At 36.3% G+C, this 18,043-nt stretch overlaps 1 protein-coding gene across 2 annotated transcripts in view; it reads right to left on the minus strand.

The window, feature by feature from the left end:
• Positions 1-392: 392 nt before the first annotated feature.
• LOC131678311 (cap-specific mRNA (nucleoside-2'-O-)-methyltransferase 1) overlaps positions 393-18,043 on the minus strand; it is a 101,815-nt gene continuing 84,164 nt past the window's right edge. Inside the window, exon 3 of one of the 2 annotated variants that reach the window (XM_058958475.1) lies at positions 393-5,603. In XM_058958475.1, coding sequence (XP_058814458.1) covers positions 3,361-5,603 — 2,243 coding nt within the window. In that variant the 3' untranslated portion in view covers positions 393-3,360. The remainder of the gene's footprint in view (positions 5,604-18,043) is intronic. The other variant, XM_058958413.1, reaches the window with a different exon arrangement.

The following is an 18,043-nucleotide window of genomic DNA, read 5'->3' on the forward strand; positions in this document are numbered from 1 at the left end:
GTAATTTTCAAACCGTAAATCTAACAAGTCGCAAAGAATTTCAATCAACCGTATGCTACGTACATTGTAAAAATCCTATCTCCTAAAAACTCGAAAAAGTATAGTAATTTTTGAAAATCTACTATTTATTGCATATATTACAAGTCTAGAAGCTCTAAGGATTGCATTGGTGTAAGGAAAATTGAAATTGGTTTACAAACGGTCGTGATACGATTGTTTGAACAGAAAAAGTCATTTCGTCTGTACTGACTCTCAATTACTGTTTTTACAATTACTTCAGATATACAAATTTGATTTCCATCATTCTTTGTTCACTGTTTTATAAAAGATTTACCTATGCAATGGTGAAGAAAGAATTAAAATTGGTGAGCAAACAGCTAAGATATGGCAAGTCAAAGAAGCGTTCCCATTTTTTTTCTCACTGACTTTGTTATACTCTTTTTACTGTAACTTACGGTAGACAACTCTATTCTTCCATTTTTTAATATGACGTATTCACAAAAGACATATCTTTCTATTGGTGAAGACAGATTTAAAATCGATTATGTAACGGCGGAGATATGATCGGTCAAAGTAAGCGTTCCCATTTTTTTAGACCCCCTTGGTAGCAGAGGTGGGAAAATACCGGTTGAGTACCGGTACGGTAAACCAAATTTTCACAAGTGTTTATGTATCCTTTACATTGCGTTCGGCCTCATCGCTGGTTGTGTTTATACGAGACACGAAAACCAAACCGAGTTTCGTTTACACAGCACCGCAGTTTGGTTTTGATTTTCGTTTACCGGTGCACGAGTATGGGAAGGAAACACGAGAATAACAAAACCAAACTTCGGTTGTGTTGCGGTTGTGTATTCGGGTTGATGTTTATCGGCTGTGCTAGTGCTGCTAGTATCTTTATTAAGAATTCTAAACAAATTTCTTTATAATATAAGGTATCTTTTCGGTAATTGAAAAAATGTCTTCAGACATATTTCTGTTCAAATAAATTATGTTCGTGGTCATGAATGGCGTTCCTTAACTCAATATTGCAACATTTTCATAATGATTTATCATCAGGAAGTTTTCAATATGGGTATGTTTGGTATGAAACTGCCCAAAAATTGAAAGTAAAAGGAAATTTAACAGCCTCCGCTATTTTTATACCTATGATAGCAGATCAAAATTTAAGATGACGGTATATTCAAGATATTCTGAAGAGATCTGAAATGGCGAGCTATATTCAATACTACTGGCATTTAATAACGGCTTAATGGTAAAAAATATCATGAAACAACATTTTTAATATCGAAAAGTTGTGTAGAGATTAAAAATTGTTATTCGTCGTCATTTTGCATCCCAATATGGTGTTATTTTGACGAAAATTTAGCATTTAAAAGCATGCATATTTAAATAGGCATATATTTCCAAGGAAACGAAACTTGAATTGCGTCGTAAATTAGAAATTCAAAATGGCGGCCTATTCATGATGATTTAACAACTAGCATGGTTATATTGTGGACCAATATCCACATTAATTATTGAAGGTCGTTTTACATGTTTTGTTGTAATGAGTCAGACAACTTCGGAATTGGACACAACGTGATCAAATTTTTTTTATTCAAATTATTGCGCAACATTTTTTAAAAATTTAATTGTTCTGCAGTAGATTTACATACACACATCGACTGGTATCGCCGGAAATATTTATTCCTTAAAGAAACTTACTTTTTAATGGCGGTCTATAAAATGAAAGTGTTTTTGCTATTCGTTAGTTGGTTGCTGTTCTCAATGAATTAAGTTTTTTGTAATTGAATAATTTAGTGGTAGTTTTCTCTAAACTCGAATGTACGCGACCAAACCTTGTAGATATTTCAAAACGATGTACAGTAACAGCAAAAATAACTGAAATTCGTATTACCAGCACTCAGTAAATAAGAACCTAATCGTGAGTTTCCCCCCACTTGCGTCTGAGTTGCTTACCATATGTAAATAACACACACATACACGCAATTGCCTCTGTGCAAGGATAGATGTATCAATACGATGCGCTGTAGCAGTAATAATAAGGATATATGTATACAAAATGCGAGTGTGTGCTCGAGATTATTCGAGAATCGCTTAACCAGCGCAACCAGACGTGGATTAGATCTCATTGATACGATTATTGGCGATATAAATACAGGCCACTTTGAATGAATTGAGTGTTAATGTCATGTCATGTTTAATTGATTTAATTAATTTTATTGATTTCATTAATTTAATTGATTTTATTGTTTTTGTTATTTTATTGACATCGCTGATTTCATTGTTTTCTTTAATTTCAATTTAAACAATTGTTGAACTTTTAACAACTGCTCAGAACCAGCCATTTCTATATTACCCCATTGACTCTCAACAACTAATTGAACTCAATACAGTTGTCTATTCGGCAGCACTGCAGACGAGTTTACTGCTTCTTCTTTCAACCGAAGCACCGTGTACAGAAAAAAACAGGCCCGGTTTTCTAAAGCCAAACCGAAACCGCTGCTGAGAATACATCAACACAAGTTGAAATTCGTACACACATGTAAACGGTGCTGAGTGGCTCGGTTTGGTTTTGTAAACTGAGAGTCGGTGGAGATTTTTCTTTCGTTTACCGTGTGAACGAAATCCAAACCGAATACGATGTGCATCACTCGTTTACACGTGTTGAGATTTTGAGAACAATACCAGTGTATGTACGTGCCGGTTGGTTTTCTTACCCACCTCTGCTTGGTAGTCCGCGTAACTTTTTACCCCCTTGGTATTCCGAGTGTTAATATTATATTGCTTGGCTTTGCAGCCCACGATTACTGATGGTTAAAAAATTGTGACAGTCCAATACAAATATTTTAAAGTTATAGTAAACATAGCCAACCATGGAATCCTAGTGAAAGGCACTATTGCATAGTAAGTAAACTAAAACGGGTACATCTTTTCTGTTGATGACATCATGCATTCTTTACAGTTTCTAATGTTTGTTTTTCCTCATTTCATTTTCTAATTTTGCAGTTTCCCATTTTTTTAAATTTCAGAATAAATTATCATTTTGGATTACTGTAGGTTTCTCCAATTAACATTCATAGATAAACACAACTTATTTTTTTTTAAATTACAGATTTTAACAAATTTTAAATATGCATTTGTTTATTACCGATCGATAGTATCGAAAGTATCGATACTTTTCCTCCGATACATCGATACTCAGTATCGTAATAATCCAAAGTATCGCGATAACGAAGTATTGATACTTTTTTCAGTATCGCCCATCCCTATTTTTTACTTCTCTCAAAAAAAAAACACACACACCCATACACACACAATAATTTTGCTTTTATATTTGCATAAGTGTGCATTTTTTCTTCAATTGCCGAAGCCAACAGAATATGGTTCATTCAATTTATTAAAATTCAGTATTTTTTGACAAGTTACATAATGCTCTATATCTACACGATAAATTAAATTTGGTTCTCTCGTAACATTTTTCATATCATCCTCAGGTAATACTTGGTGTGTATGCTGCCACTTCCATATGATGCGGTGTGTATAAGTATTTTTGAACGAAGCTATTGTTTCGTCCGCACATTTCATTTGTTCTGGAAAAAGTGATGTATGTCGCTTCTTACAAAAGTAATAGAATTTATTTAGGCCTTTGGAAAATACTTTAAGATAATCGTCACGAATTTCATTTAGAAATAATAGCGCTCGTGGTACGAAGAACCTATTTGGCTCATTCGTATTCCTTATATGGTACCCTAAACGCATTTCACCGCCTTTAAGTTTATAATTTTCAAGAGAATTGAAAAAGGAAACGAAATCCGTTAAAGCAAATAACTTCTTGCATCTCACAGGAATAGTAATTGTACATGAAGAATCGGTATCACTAATAGTTTTATAAGGTTTATTCAAAGCCTTGGCAAATTTTTCACACATTCGTAGTCTTTCTGTGAGTGGCCATTTCCGAATGTCGTAGCCACCAAGAACAATTCCATCAATTATATGAAATGCGTGTATTGTGACTTGCGACCTTCCTTCACCCTGCAATTCCTTTACTATTTCACCGTAGACTAATGTCTCAGAAGGTAATTCTAGATGCACATCTTTTATCAAGCTCCATGTGTCTTTCGTACTATTATATTGTAATATTTCTTTACCGCCTTTGCTAATAAACAATGTACGAATGGTTTTACCGGTATCATTTACGTTGTCCAAAGGCACAAAATGCCATCCATGAATTGAAGGAAACGAATGATCAAGTTTTACACAATTCAGTTGTCCTCCAGGGGCTGCTAAAAACAGTTTTTCGTTGGTCCAGTCTTTTAACAACATATCAATGACATGATCATGACTTGGTTTTGTCAAAGCTTTTCGAAGATTATCCTCCAACTTCCACAGCATCAAGCATCGGCTCCTAATTTCGCCCTGTTTAGTTTCGACTAACCCCTCATTAGCGCTGAAAGCTGCAATTTTAAGGAGCGCGATAATCTGATTTCGTCCTAGATCATTATTGTTCTTGTATATATATTTAAAAAATAGGTTATCTTCTTTCATTATACAAAAAGGAACAAGTTCTAAAATATCTATTTCATCATTTCTGTTAAGCAGTGACTTATTTACTTCATAGAGGTGTTGTGATATTGCACCTGTTCCAGCTTTCTTCCACTTGCACACCAAATAACGTTCAGAATTAGCTGGTCTGCTCGTATTTGGCTTACATATACAGATTTTTCGGAAACATTTGTATGCCAAGTAAATCAATCCCACGCTGAACGGGGTAAATAAATCAAAAAGCTTTACCACAAAATGACCACTAGTCCGCACAATACTTAATGCTACTAAGATTTGACAAAGATATAACTGTTTTGATAAAACTTCCTGAGCATTTTCATTGCCCTCAACAGAGAATCCACCATCGGCCATCATAACATGAACTCCAAGTTCAGTTTGATTCATGACATATTCCGTAAATCCTGCTATATTAATAGGATCAAAAATGTCACCATTGTTTTGCGGACCATAATATGTGTCAAAAGTTTCCGGTGATCCAGCTATGAAATCGTGTAATTTGAAGTCATTCTCGCCACGCAAGGTAAACCCGAAACCCTTTGCTAGCCATTTCTTCCGCCAGAGAAAATATTCAGAAAATCCCCCTGGACCCGCACAAACGTCAGCAAAATACAACAGATCATCATTTCGCACCAATGCATTTCCAGTTTCGTCAATGGGGTTAGTAAACATGTACTCAAACATTGAATCCAAATTGGCCATCTTTACAGCGGCTCGGTTCATAAATATATTAGATTTAATTGTCTCAAACGGGTTCGATTTTGCTCTTGCTTTTCGCATTTCTTTTGCGTCGAGTCTGTCAAATGCTGTCTTGCATTCAAGAATTTTGTTGATTATTTCCATCTGGCAGAATTTATTCTCCTCTTTAACTGTCAATTTCCTTTTCCCAAGTTTGATCCACGATTTCAAGAGGTCTCTACCCCAACTTGTCGCATTCTCATCCTTGTTATCTAGCCAATGCGTTTCTTCGGGTATATGTAAGCTTTCTAACGTTTTTTCCCAGTTGGAAGCTGCAGTATCTAGCTCATCCAGTTTTAATCCTGCAAATTAAAAACAATACACGACAAATCAAACATTACAAATAAAAATTATGGGACGTATAACCAAATCGATATCCATTTACACACAAATTATTAAGAGCGTGCAGAGCGTAGTTGGTAAATCTATAGTCTTGTACGTTGTTCACCCGTATTTGATTCTCAACTCCCCACATAGGGTTAGAGAATTTACCTTATAGTTCCCTTATACTGCCTATAATCACAAATCAGTCCCATGTAGATAGGGAATCACATAGAACATGGGACTGACTTGCGATTATGGGCAGTATAGTACAGTTTTTATGTAGAACCGGTCTGTTCGGCATTTCTGCCCTAGGCCAAAAATGCGTACCCCCCTCAACCCAAATTTTAACTAGGACGGATTAGTGCATAGACGCCATTTAAACACCTTTTACATTTGTGTGTATGTAACGGACAATCTCTCATTCGTGTTTCTCAGCAATGGCTGAGCCGATCTTATCCAAACCAATTTTCAATGAAGGCCTATCACCCAGACAGAACACTATTAACACTCGGAATACCAAGGGGGTAAAAAGTTACGCGGACTACCAAGGGGGTCCAAAAAATGGGAACGCTTACTTTGACCGGTCACATCTCAGCTGTTGCCTGATCGATTTTAAATCTGTCTTCACCACTGAAAAGGTATATCTTTTGTTAACATATTGCACTGAAAAAATAGAATAATAGGGTTGTCTACCGTAAGTTTTAGTGAAATGAGTAAAACAAAGTCAGAGAAGAAAAAAATGGGAACACTACTTTGACTGGCCATATCTTAGCTGTTTGTTTACCGATTTCAAATTCTTCTTCACCATTGGACAGGTATATCTTTTACAAAAACGGCGATCAAAATGTAATGGAAAACTAATTTGTATATCCGAAGTAATTGTAAAATAGTAATTGAAAGTCAGTACAGACAAAATGAGCTTTTCAGTTCAAATAATCGTATCTCAGCCGTTTGTCAACCATTTTCAATTTTTCTTACACCAATAAAATTCTTAGAACTTCTAGATTTTTAATGTATGCAATAGATAGTAGATTGTCAAAAATACTGTGCTTTTTCGAGGTTTTAGGCGGCATGGTTTTCACAATGCACGCGGCACAAGGTTGGTATCCGCCTTGTTTAGTTTTACGGTTTGAAATGTAACATGTTTACTCAATATTTCTTCATATCACATATGGATACTATTATATCAAAATGTTCGCACAAGCGTGGAGGAACTCAATATAGTATGTAAGTTACAAAATAATGGTGTGTAGTAGGAAAAGTTTAGTAAATACGAAGAAGTTCAGAATTTTGAAAATGTTCGTCATATAACTTTAAATTAAAAGCAATAGCCTATAGTTTTTTGTACACCAATCGATTGTAATTGATGGCAGCTACAATTTTTGAAAGAACAAATTCTTATATTTTCTCAAAAAAGTAGACAAAAGTACGTAGAACTACAGCAATTTCATTTCATTGGCAAAAAACTTGAAATTTAAAGCGATGACTTATACTTCTTTATATACCAATCTAATGTAATTGAATTTCGGCTACAATTTCTGAAAGATACATTTTTATATTTTCTCAAAAAATAGACAAAAATACGTAGAACTACAGAAATTTAATTCAGTTGGTAAATGTCGTCGAATTCCAAGCGATGACCTATACCTTTACATGTACCAATCGATTGTAATTGATTCCGACTACAATAACTAAACGTACAATTTTTATATTTTCTCACTAAAATAGACAAAAATACGCAGAGCTACAGAAATTTTATATAGTCTGTTTTCTGTGAAAATATTAGAATTTGTTCTTCCAGAAATTGTTTGCTGAAATCAATTACAATCGATTGGTACATAAAATAGTATAGGTCAACGCTTTGAATTCGAAGTAATTTACCAACTAAATTGAATTTCTGTACTTCTACGTATTTTTGTTTGTTTTTTGAGAAAATATAATAATTGGTCGTTCAGAAATTGTAACCGAAATCCGATTACAATCGATTGGTGTATAAAGAAGTATAAGTCAACGCTTTGAATTTCAAGTTATTTGCCAATGAAATGAAATTTCTGTAGTTCTACGTACTTTTGTTTATTTTTTGAGAAAATATAGGAATTTGTACTTCCAGAAAATGTAGCTGCCATCAATTACAATCGATTGGTGTATAAAGAACTATAGGTCATCGCTTTTAATTTAAAGTTATATGACAAATAATTAAAAAAAATCTGAGATTCTTCGTATTTACTGAATTTTTCCTTACACGCTATTATTTTGTAACTTACATACAACATTGCGTTTCTCCACGTTTGTACGAACATTTTGATATAATAATATCCATATGTAATACGCAGAATTATTCAGTAGACGTGTTACATTTCAAACCGTAAAACTAAACAAGACGCAAAATTTTTTAACCAACCTTGTGCCGCGTGCATTGTGAAAATCAAACCGCCTAAAACTTCAAAAAAGTATAGTAACTTTTAAAAATCTACTATCTATTGCATGCATTACAAATCTAGAAGCTCTAGGAATATCATAGGTGTAAGGAAAACTGAAATTGGTTGACAAACGGCTGAGATACGATTGTTTGAACTGAAAAGCTCATTTTGTCTGTCCTGACTTTCAATTACTATTTTTACAATTACTTCGGATATACAAATTAGTTTTCCATTATTTTTTGATTACCGTTTTTTTGAAAGATATTCCTATCCAATGCTGAAGAAAAAATTGAAATCGGTGAACAAACAGCTGAGATATGGCCAGTCAAAGTAGCGTTCCCATTTTTTCTTCTCTGACTTTGTTTTACTCATTTCACTAAAACTTACGGTAGACAACCCTATTATTCTATTTTTTCAGTGCAATATGTTAACAAAAGATGTACCTTTCCAGTGGTGAAGACAGATTTAAAATCGATTAGGTAGCAGCTGAGATAGTACCGGTCAAAGTAAGTGTTCCCCTTTTTTTGACCCTCTTGGTATTCCGAGTGTTAAATGGTTTTTGATTCTGATGTTTAGTTTCCAAGATATGAACGTTTGAAGGTGCAACAATCGCGTTTTTTGCAGTTTTTTTTTAAATTTGCTGCCGAAATTGACGACGCAACTAAATTTATATATTTTTAGAAAGCTTACACGAATATCTTTCGAACGAACTATAGATTGTTGAAATCGGACTATTATTGAGTGAGATATTTGACATTAAATGCGATCGAAAGATTTTTATCATTTCCCATAGCCAGAAATAAGACCAAAAACATTAAATGTATTATTAGCGCCAAAACGGATAACTTTAGGTCAATAGTATCTTCGGAGAATTTAATGGAGGTAATATGCCCTTTCTTTTGGTATTGTGATTTTACTGATTAAGAGTGAGATATTTTCATAAATTTTCTTGGAAGTGATTGTATTAAAATGGTACCTTCAGCAAATTTGTAGCTTACTTTTGCGAATAACTTTACTGAAGACATCAAATATCTATTTTGAATACTTTTAATGTTATTGCTTTTTGTTTGTGAATTACCCTTTGTCGCATATTTATTGTTCAATATACTAATAATCAATTCAAATGAGCCAAATATTATTTCGCTAAAGCGAATTTCGTATTTCATTTTTCTATCTACAACCGCTAGAAGAACCACCGAACAATTCCAAGTTGTCTAGATGGAACTTGATCACTCATCGGTGCAAAAATTTTCATTTGCTCGAACCTTCTGACTTATAACCATCGGATCGATCTGAAACATATCTCGGAAAATGAGAAGCGAAATTAATAACTCCAAGCAGCAGTGTAGCCAAGAGGATGCTTTGTGGTTTAACCACACACCTCCCCCCCCCCCCCCCCCCCTACCCCTCAAAAAAATTGAATTGAAGTTAAAAATTTATTGATGCTGACTGATTCAATTCAGTATTACAATGATAATTATCTGATCAGCACATTGATAACCTATTATTTGAAACATCATGAGGACCTCCGAAAAATTGTGGGAATGCTATCCTGATCTGTAACTGATCTATTCATCTTAATCTAACAGTTGTCTAATAACATCAATGTCAAATGCTTGCCTAAAACATTTCGATGGAAACTCATTCCAGACTTCTGAAATCAATCATAATCATAATAATAATATCCTATCATATTGAGTTCAGTTTTGAAGGGGTGTACTGTAATATGGATTGGAGTCTTTTTTTTAATAGGAAGCGAAACTGGAATTGCTTTAATGTCTACGAAACTTAGAACTGCTCACCGAAAAATTTCATAACCAAAAAATAAATGCTGAAAATATTTTTATTTTGGTAATGCGTCGAGTTGAGACGAAAACGTTATAGAATTAAGGCGAAAGGTTACAGGATCGGCTGCGGCGCTCTCTTGAATTTTTTAAATTTTTACGTTAAAGATATTAAATATCCCTCTCGTGTAAAGTTGCGCAAGGAATTAAGCTATTTTTTGGCAAAACAAAAAATTTAAAATTTTGATGATTACTCACGGCTAACATTTTCTAGTTCGAACCAAAATATCTAAGATATTTTATTCAAAAGGATATTATTGCATAGGATTGTAGCTTGCTTTGTATAGAATTTTTCGTTCGCTTATATTACCTAGCTACGATGCTTCGTTTGCGAGTTATTCATGTTTTCAGTAAAGTTGATAATACCCATCATATGCAGCCACATTTCTACCAAATGCCGTATGTCCATTCTAACTTCAGTGAAAATGAATACAAAGCGCATGCGCATGCATGATGTCGGTTTTGTGTCAGACCGGACCAAGCGATATTACATTGATATAGAGAAAAAGATGGGTGGGTAATGTCTAGGACATAACCGGAGTGTCGTGACTACTCGTTTGACTTGTAATTCAAATCGAATGATACTCAATGAAATATGTGGGAATGTTTCAAGTTATTCTTTATAATTATGGTGGTTCTGAAAAGAACCTTTGTTGTTGGCTTCTGCGTTGATAGGGGATGCACTGGATTCTATGCTCGTTGAGACATTCATTCATGAAATGAAAAAAAATCATTTTTTCTTGTCTTGAAATATCAATGTTAGAATCTTTCGAAACAACCATTTCCTAGCGCACTGAAATGAATCACGCTTAGCGAAAAACTAACCGCGATGATCATATTCTTAAAATTCTGCTTGTACCTCTTTCAAATGGCTAAATTTTACTCATTAAGTTCGATTCACTGGGCTCAGCGAAATTTTCCTGGGGATCCCGTTCGTTAGTCTATTCAGTAAAACAATTTTATTACCGAGTTCTCCGCATTGAATACAGGTCAATAATTTCATATGATTGCAACAAGCAGACAATGTACTTGTATGACAGGAGGGAGTATTTTGAAGTGGTTTTAGTGGAGGTAACAACATAAAATCGTGTATTGGACATTTTACAATGATTCTCCTTAACCCCGCATAACCACGGGGTTGGCAGAGTTGTTTGGAAGAGATGACAGTTATTATATGATAACTAAAAATATAAAATTGTTCTATAAATTGTAAAATTATTGCCGTATTAACCTAAAAATTTGTCATTTCATTCATATAGGAACAATCATTAAAATTGTCAATTTATGCTTTGCAAGATTTGAAATAACTTCGAAGTGTGGTCACGATACCCCTGCTATGTCATATACATTACCAACCCATCTTTTTCCATTTTGCATTCGTCCTAATAAGGACGGTTTGTAGATAACTATGTTGATACAAGACGAGAATCTTTTTAAACGATTCAAACCTTGCCGACGATTGTTTTTACTGCGTACACACATGTGATCATTGCCCTTTCGCAGATCACACCGAATGAGCACGCTTTGCATCAAGGCGTTCCTATTTATTAACTTTTCTGTGCAGATGAAAGGCCCTCATTTTGTGCGATAAATGAAAATATTTTCATCATTCGTTTTGGTGTAGCTTTCGCTTAGTGGTAGAGTTGCCACATTCACTGATTTTCTTGGAAGGATTTGCAAAAACCTTCGGGTTTGTAGATTAATTTGCAAAATATTTTCTTATGAGTCACTGGTAAAAGTACAAAATTAACAAGTGCAAACATAATACTAGTTAATAAAAGAAACTTTCTAATTAAATTCTTTTTTCATTTTGCATTCGTCCTAATAAGGACGGTTTGTAGATAACTATGTTGATACAAGACGAGAATCTTTTGAAACAATTCAAAGCTTGTTTTTTCTACGTACACACATGTGATCATTCCCCTTTCGCAGCTCACACCGAATGAGCATGCTTTGCATCAAGGCGTTAACTTTTCGGTGCAGATGAAAGGCCCTCCTTTTGTGCGACAAATGAAAATATTTTCATCATTCGTTTTGGTGTAGCTTTCGCTTAGTGGTAGAGTTGCCATATTCACTGATTTTCTTGGAAGGATTTGCAAAAACGTGTTATTAAGGTTCAAAATGTACGTAACGCTTTCGCTAATATGCACTACTATCGCTTTCTCGCTTGTTCTCGTGCCGTGCATGAGCCTTTCCTTTCCGTCCGGCTTCTAATGGCATAACCAAAACGAATATGCCGGCTTTTCCTCACCAACTGCTCTCGTCAAGCAACCCAATACGAATAATCATAGGAACAAACATGTAGTGGACCTATATTTAAAACTTTTCATCATTTTATTGTTCGGTTAATGCACCATATTGACGGCTCTGTGCGGGATGGGCTGAAAATTTTCACTTTTCCGAGTCGTTTTCGAAAGATTTTTCAACTACTATTACTATACTATTTTTCCGTTTATAATGAATGTCCTACATATTCCAAAATTTAATACAACATTGGTACAAATATTTTCGATAAAATGCCGAAGAAATTGATGAAATACATTCAGTACAACAAAAGATATAAGCGTTCAAAATCTTACATAATTTTTCTTCCGAAATTTTGAAAAGGGGCCCCTATATTGAAAGGTAAGTCGTTAGTCACGACAAAACGTGTACAAAGATTGTATCTTTGCATTCTTTACGGTATTATTTGCAATGGATTTATTTCATAATTCATGCTAATGATAATATTTTTGAAATCTGGCGCAAATGAAATGTAGCTGAAGAAGAAATTCTTGATTCAATCCTATCATCATCTCATCTTTTGAGATTTTGCTACTTAGTCCGGTCTGACTTTACACCGATCATATAGCACAATGGTGAAACAGGTAAGAAATCACAAATGTCGGTTAGCCGCATGCTACCGCATGGTTGTTTATGCAGAGCACACATGTTTCCCCATTGATGATTTCTTTAGTCTGATTGTTGATTTGAATTTTACAATTAGAAACTTCTTGCGCTAACTATTATATATAAAGTTACAGTTATGATATGTCAATAACAGTCATAAATTGTACATAGCCATACAGGAAAGTATGTGAATAAATACTGCATTGTCAAAATCTTTTCGCAAGTTCTTGTGAGGTAAAAATTTGGTTACCCACTCACTTTTTTTCGCTCGAACAGTCAACGCACTCGCACTACCTACTTACGTAGGCAAAAAATACTAATTAATAAATTACTTGTGGAGCGCTTGGAGAGGCGTCCGCACTCGTTGACTGCTCGAGCGAAAAAAAATAAGTGGGTAACCAAATTTTTACCTCACAAGAACTTGCGAAAAGATTTTGACAATGCAGTATTTATTCACATACTTTCCTGTATGGCTATGTACAATGTATGACTGTTATTGACATATCATAACTGTAACTTTATATATAAAAGTTAGCGCAAGAAGTTTCTAATTGAAATATTAAATGTTTACACAAACATCGCACACGTGCCTCGTAAGTTACAGTGCTATTGAACTTCAAGTAATAGTAAAATAATGCAGCGCGGTGTAAAAACTTGTAACATAAACGACAACCGCTTCCTCTGGAAGTGTGAATTTTGCAGCAGATCGTACCATGCTGCCTGTGTAGGTGTGCAGCGTAATCGGGAAAATTTTATCCGTGCATTTGTAATGCCTGTGTGTGCGGACTGCCACACTGAAAGGACTGAAAGGAGAAAGCTGCTGATAAGGCAAGACGCAACCGAAAACGTCGTAAGCAGTCAAGTCAACGTGACAACGATCACGCTAACAATCATCATCATAACGACAGTGGTAAGTCGTCAGACAAATTACTACTTGCCACGGCGAAAAAACAATTTTCCGTTCCTCCCACAACCACCGAACATCCGATTGCAGGTCTTGCAATACCAGCAGTAAAACCAAATTTCATAAACTTTAAAAAGGGCGACACCATCAACCCGTACCGTTCAGCTAACGAAAACATTTAACCCAAACAAATGAAAGTGACATCTACCAGCGGCGAAAATAGTTTAAACACATTGGTAACCACATCTCAAAATTCGAACACAGACAGCCAATTTGAACTGGACCCCTTGCGTCCTCCAATCGTACGCCTCACGTCGCAATCAACGAATGGCGACGGTCGCTTTTTAAAGGCCAGACTTCGCGAACCAAAAATAATGAACATTGTACGCCTATACCTGGCATATATGAAGGACCAACACCTATCTATTTGCGTGGAAGGAATGACGCCGACCAGCATCAAAATGACGCTCGCATCCGAAGGACTACCGACCGCTCCTGACCATCTCCTGCGTATTTTCATCGAAGTCTATCAGGAATATGGGCTAAACCCAGACGAAGCAGCAGCAGACCTTGACTCTTATGGAAAATTTTTATCAAGCGAAAGAACCAGGCGCCTTCAACAACTCCGCGAAGCTACGCATAAATTTGGAACGTCGAATTTTCGGAAATAACGACGCCCTCTATAGAGGAAGAAAATATAACTGTTAGTAATTTAAATATTCCAAAAACTTCTTCGCATCCACAACAGAATTCGATTGAAATTTTAGCCTATTGCCAAAATTTTAATCGAATGAAAAGCCCAGCCAAAATGAAAGAAATCCAACAAAAACTAATTTCATCTTCTTTTAATATAATTCTTGGAACAGAAAGTATCTGGGATGAAAGCGTAAGAAGCGAAGAAATTTTTGGAAACCAATTTAATGTATTTCGGCATGACCATAAATTGTCTCTTTGTAATAAAAAATCTGGAGGAGGAGTCATTATAGCCATAAACGCAGACTTTCCTTCAGAAGAAATAGAAACCATGAAACATATAGAATTTGATCATATATGGGCAAAAGCAGTAATATCAGGAGAAGTGCACATATTCTCCTCTGTGTACTTTCCACCTGAAAATGCTCACAAAAAATCATTTGAACTATTTTTTCAAACTGTAGAATCTATCATGTCAAACATGGAATCTGAAGTAAAACTGCATATTTATGGCGACTTTAATCAACGTAACACCAACTTCATCGTAGACATTGAAAACGAATCTATCTTACTCCCAGTCGTAGGCGAAAATTAAACACTTCAATACTTCTTTGACAAAATATCTGAATTTGGCCTGCACCAAATCAACCATGTAAAAAATAGACAAAATTCATATTTAGACCTCTTATTCACGAACTGCACTGAAGACTTCTGTGTTAATGCATCTTTAACTCCATTATGGAAAAATGAAGCATTTCACACAGTAATCGAATATTCAATTTTCTTTCATCAAAACTCTTCCCCGAACGACTTGGAGTATGAGGAAGTGCCGGAATACCATAAAACCGACTTCGAGGAAGTCAAACGTAGACTATGTAGAAAAAATTGGCAAACTGTATTGAGTATAGAAAGAAAATGTCAACGAAGCAGTGACTAAATTCTATTTAATTGTAACGAATTTAATCTCTGGAACAGTACCAGTAAAAAGAAGAAGAACTCATGGCGGTCAGAAGCCTGCATGGTTCAACCAACTTCTGAAAAATTAAGAAATAGAAAGCAGAAGGCACATAAAATTTACAAGAAAGATCATAGCATTACAAATCGGCAAAACTATCTGGATATTTGCTTCCAACTCGACGTAGCCATTAACACTGCACATGAAGAATATAATCGTAAAATCGAGACTAAAATCAAGACCTGTCCAAAGAATTTCTTCAATTACGTGAAAACGAAATTGAAAAGTAGCAACTTTCCATCCCAAATGCATTTTGACGGACATGTAGGAAATAACAATACTGAAATTTGCAATTTATTTGGAAAATTCTTTCAAGAAGTCTATACTTCATATTCCGAAACAGACCGCCTCTGCGACTACTTTTCATTTATACCTGAATTTTCAAATGACATTTCCGTCCACGAACTATCTGAACACGAAATTACCACTGCACTAAAAAACTTAGACGCATCAAAATGACCTGGACCGGACGGAATAGCACCAATACTTTTAAAAATCTGGCAGAAGAATTCACTCTACCATTACTACATATTTTCAACATGTCACTGAAAAATGGAACATTCCCAGAAATATGGAAATCATCCTTTTTAGTGCCTATTTTTAAATCAGGTGCTAAACTGCCCATAAACGTATAAGAGTCCCATGTGGATTTTTGTCGAAAATGAGTTATCCGTTGGATTGTATTCTGTATTACCACTGAATCACACTGCACAAATAAGATTACCGGGTTTGTTCCGAAAATATCAAAAAATACCAAAACATGGTTGTCCCATCCATTTGGCTCAATGGATGGGACAATCTTGAACAGCGTTTTTCTCGGCTTGCTGTTTTTCAACATGGGACTTGGTGTGACACAAAGTAAAGCACCACCCCACGACAATGTTGCAGCAAACAAACGAAAAGCGCTTAATCGTAGCGTTTTCAAAACAACCGAAATGCCCGTTCTCAGCATAAACGGGTACCACAAACATCTGCATTGGAGGGCCATAAAAAGTATGCGCGCCGCCATCGCTCTGCAACAGTTCTCCAATTTCAACGAAGTACGCAACTCAACGCAATGTGGCCGTTCGGAGACGACGTAATCATACAAAATACAATTAGCGCACACGACGTCGCATCATATTCTCTGGACGGTGCATTCTTCATAATCATCATCGTCGTCATCATCATATGGAGATGGCGACGAAACGGCAAGCGGCTAAAAGCGCTTGAATCAGCAAATCGACGGAACCAGCTCGAGGTTTAAACAACTCTGTAAATAAATGTGAAATAAAATCAAATCAGTTCCCTTCTGGACACTCAAGTAAAATGTGTTTAATTTCATAAATCACATATCACACCTCAAAGAACGGCATTGGGTTTGGGCCAATGCTGTAGTTCATACGGTGATTGGTGCCTCGAGACCGGGTTCGTGCCGGTGAGGCATCAATTAAAATCAGCAACAAACATTTTGGTGACCCCGACGTGATCGGGTCACTTCGCGCGAAGAAAAGTGATCCGAGTGACAAATTAGTGTGAAAAAAGGCCGCTTACAGCGGAAAACTTGTGACAATGAGCAAGCAGGGCAATCAAAATATGTTATTTACGAAGTGCATGCTGCTAATGCATGACACTCTTAACAGAGTGAAAGCGTCTCCCGTGTCCACCACTGAAGCGTGGGCACTTACTAAATTGACCGAGGCTCATTTCGAGATGGCATCCGGCGCGGCCATCCGCGGAAAAATGAGCTTCGTTTACAAAAGTTCCCTGTTGAACTTAAGAAATTCAACCATCGATGAAATTGAGTGGAATATAGTGCGGGATATTCCCACTCAGCCGCCGCCGGCTATCGAAAGAAACGAAAGTGAGCCTTAGGAGGCTAAATACGACATATAGTGCGGGGTGGCATCAGACCACCCAATTGAAGTGAATGAATTGAATAACGAATCCATTGAATTGCCGGCCGGGTGCGGACCGTGCAACGAACAAAGAACACGTTGGCAAGTGAATTAAGTGCTGCGTGGAATGGTGCTGCTCAATTATGAGCCAGTGAATCACTGCCTGAGTGCAGTCCGTGTGCGGGGTGGCACGAAACCACCCATCTAACTTAATGAGCTGCCGCCCGAGTGCGGTGGATGTAACTAAATCAGGTGCGCCGGCACGCAAAGGCCGTGTGTAATAGTGCTGCTCGTATCGCGAGCCAGTGACAACGAAGCGAAAACCCGTCGGCATAGCGCTACAAATTACCGGCGGAGTGAACCAAGTGACAAAAAGTCCTCCTAAGCTGAGGTTTAATAACACAGTGTTAACGAAGAACAATAACGATGAGTGAAATTGAACAGGAACGTGCCGCAGCGGCGGACGTTTTAAAAAATCAATTGACCGCTCTTGAAGGCGTGCAGATCATCTACCAAAAATCGAGCTGCCGCGATTTACAGGCTCGCCCACTGAGTGGCTGGCCTTCAAAAGCCGCTTTGAAAAGCGCACTACACGAAGATGCGGATAAATTCGCATTTTTGAACAAATGCTTAGAGCGGTATGAGCCCGCTCTAAATACCATGGAGGCACTCGAAAATTCGGGTGTTAGCTTTGCCGAAGCCTGGGCAAAGCTTGAAGAACGCTTCTACAAGAAACGAGTAGCCTTTGAGGGCTATTTTGAAGAAAGCGAACAACC

The sequence above is a fragment of the Topomyia yanbarensis genome, chromosome 1, assembly GCF_030247195.1.
Source record: "Topomyia yanbarensis strain Yona2022 chromosome 1, ASM3024719v1, whole genome shotgun sequence".
Taxonomy (NCBI): Eukaryota; Metazoa; Arthropoda; class Insecta; order Diptera; family Culicidae; genus Topomyia; species Topomyia yanbarensis.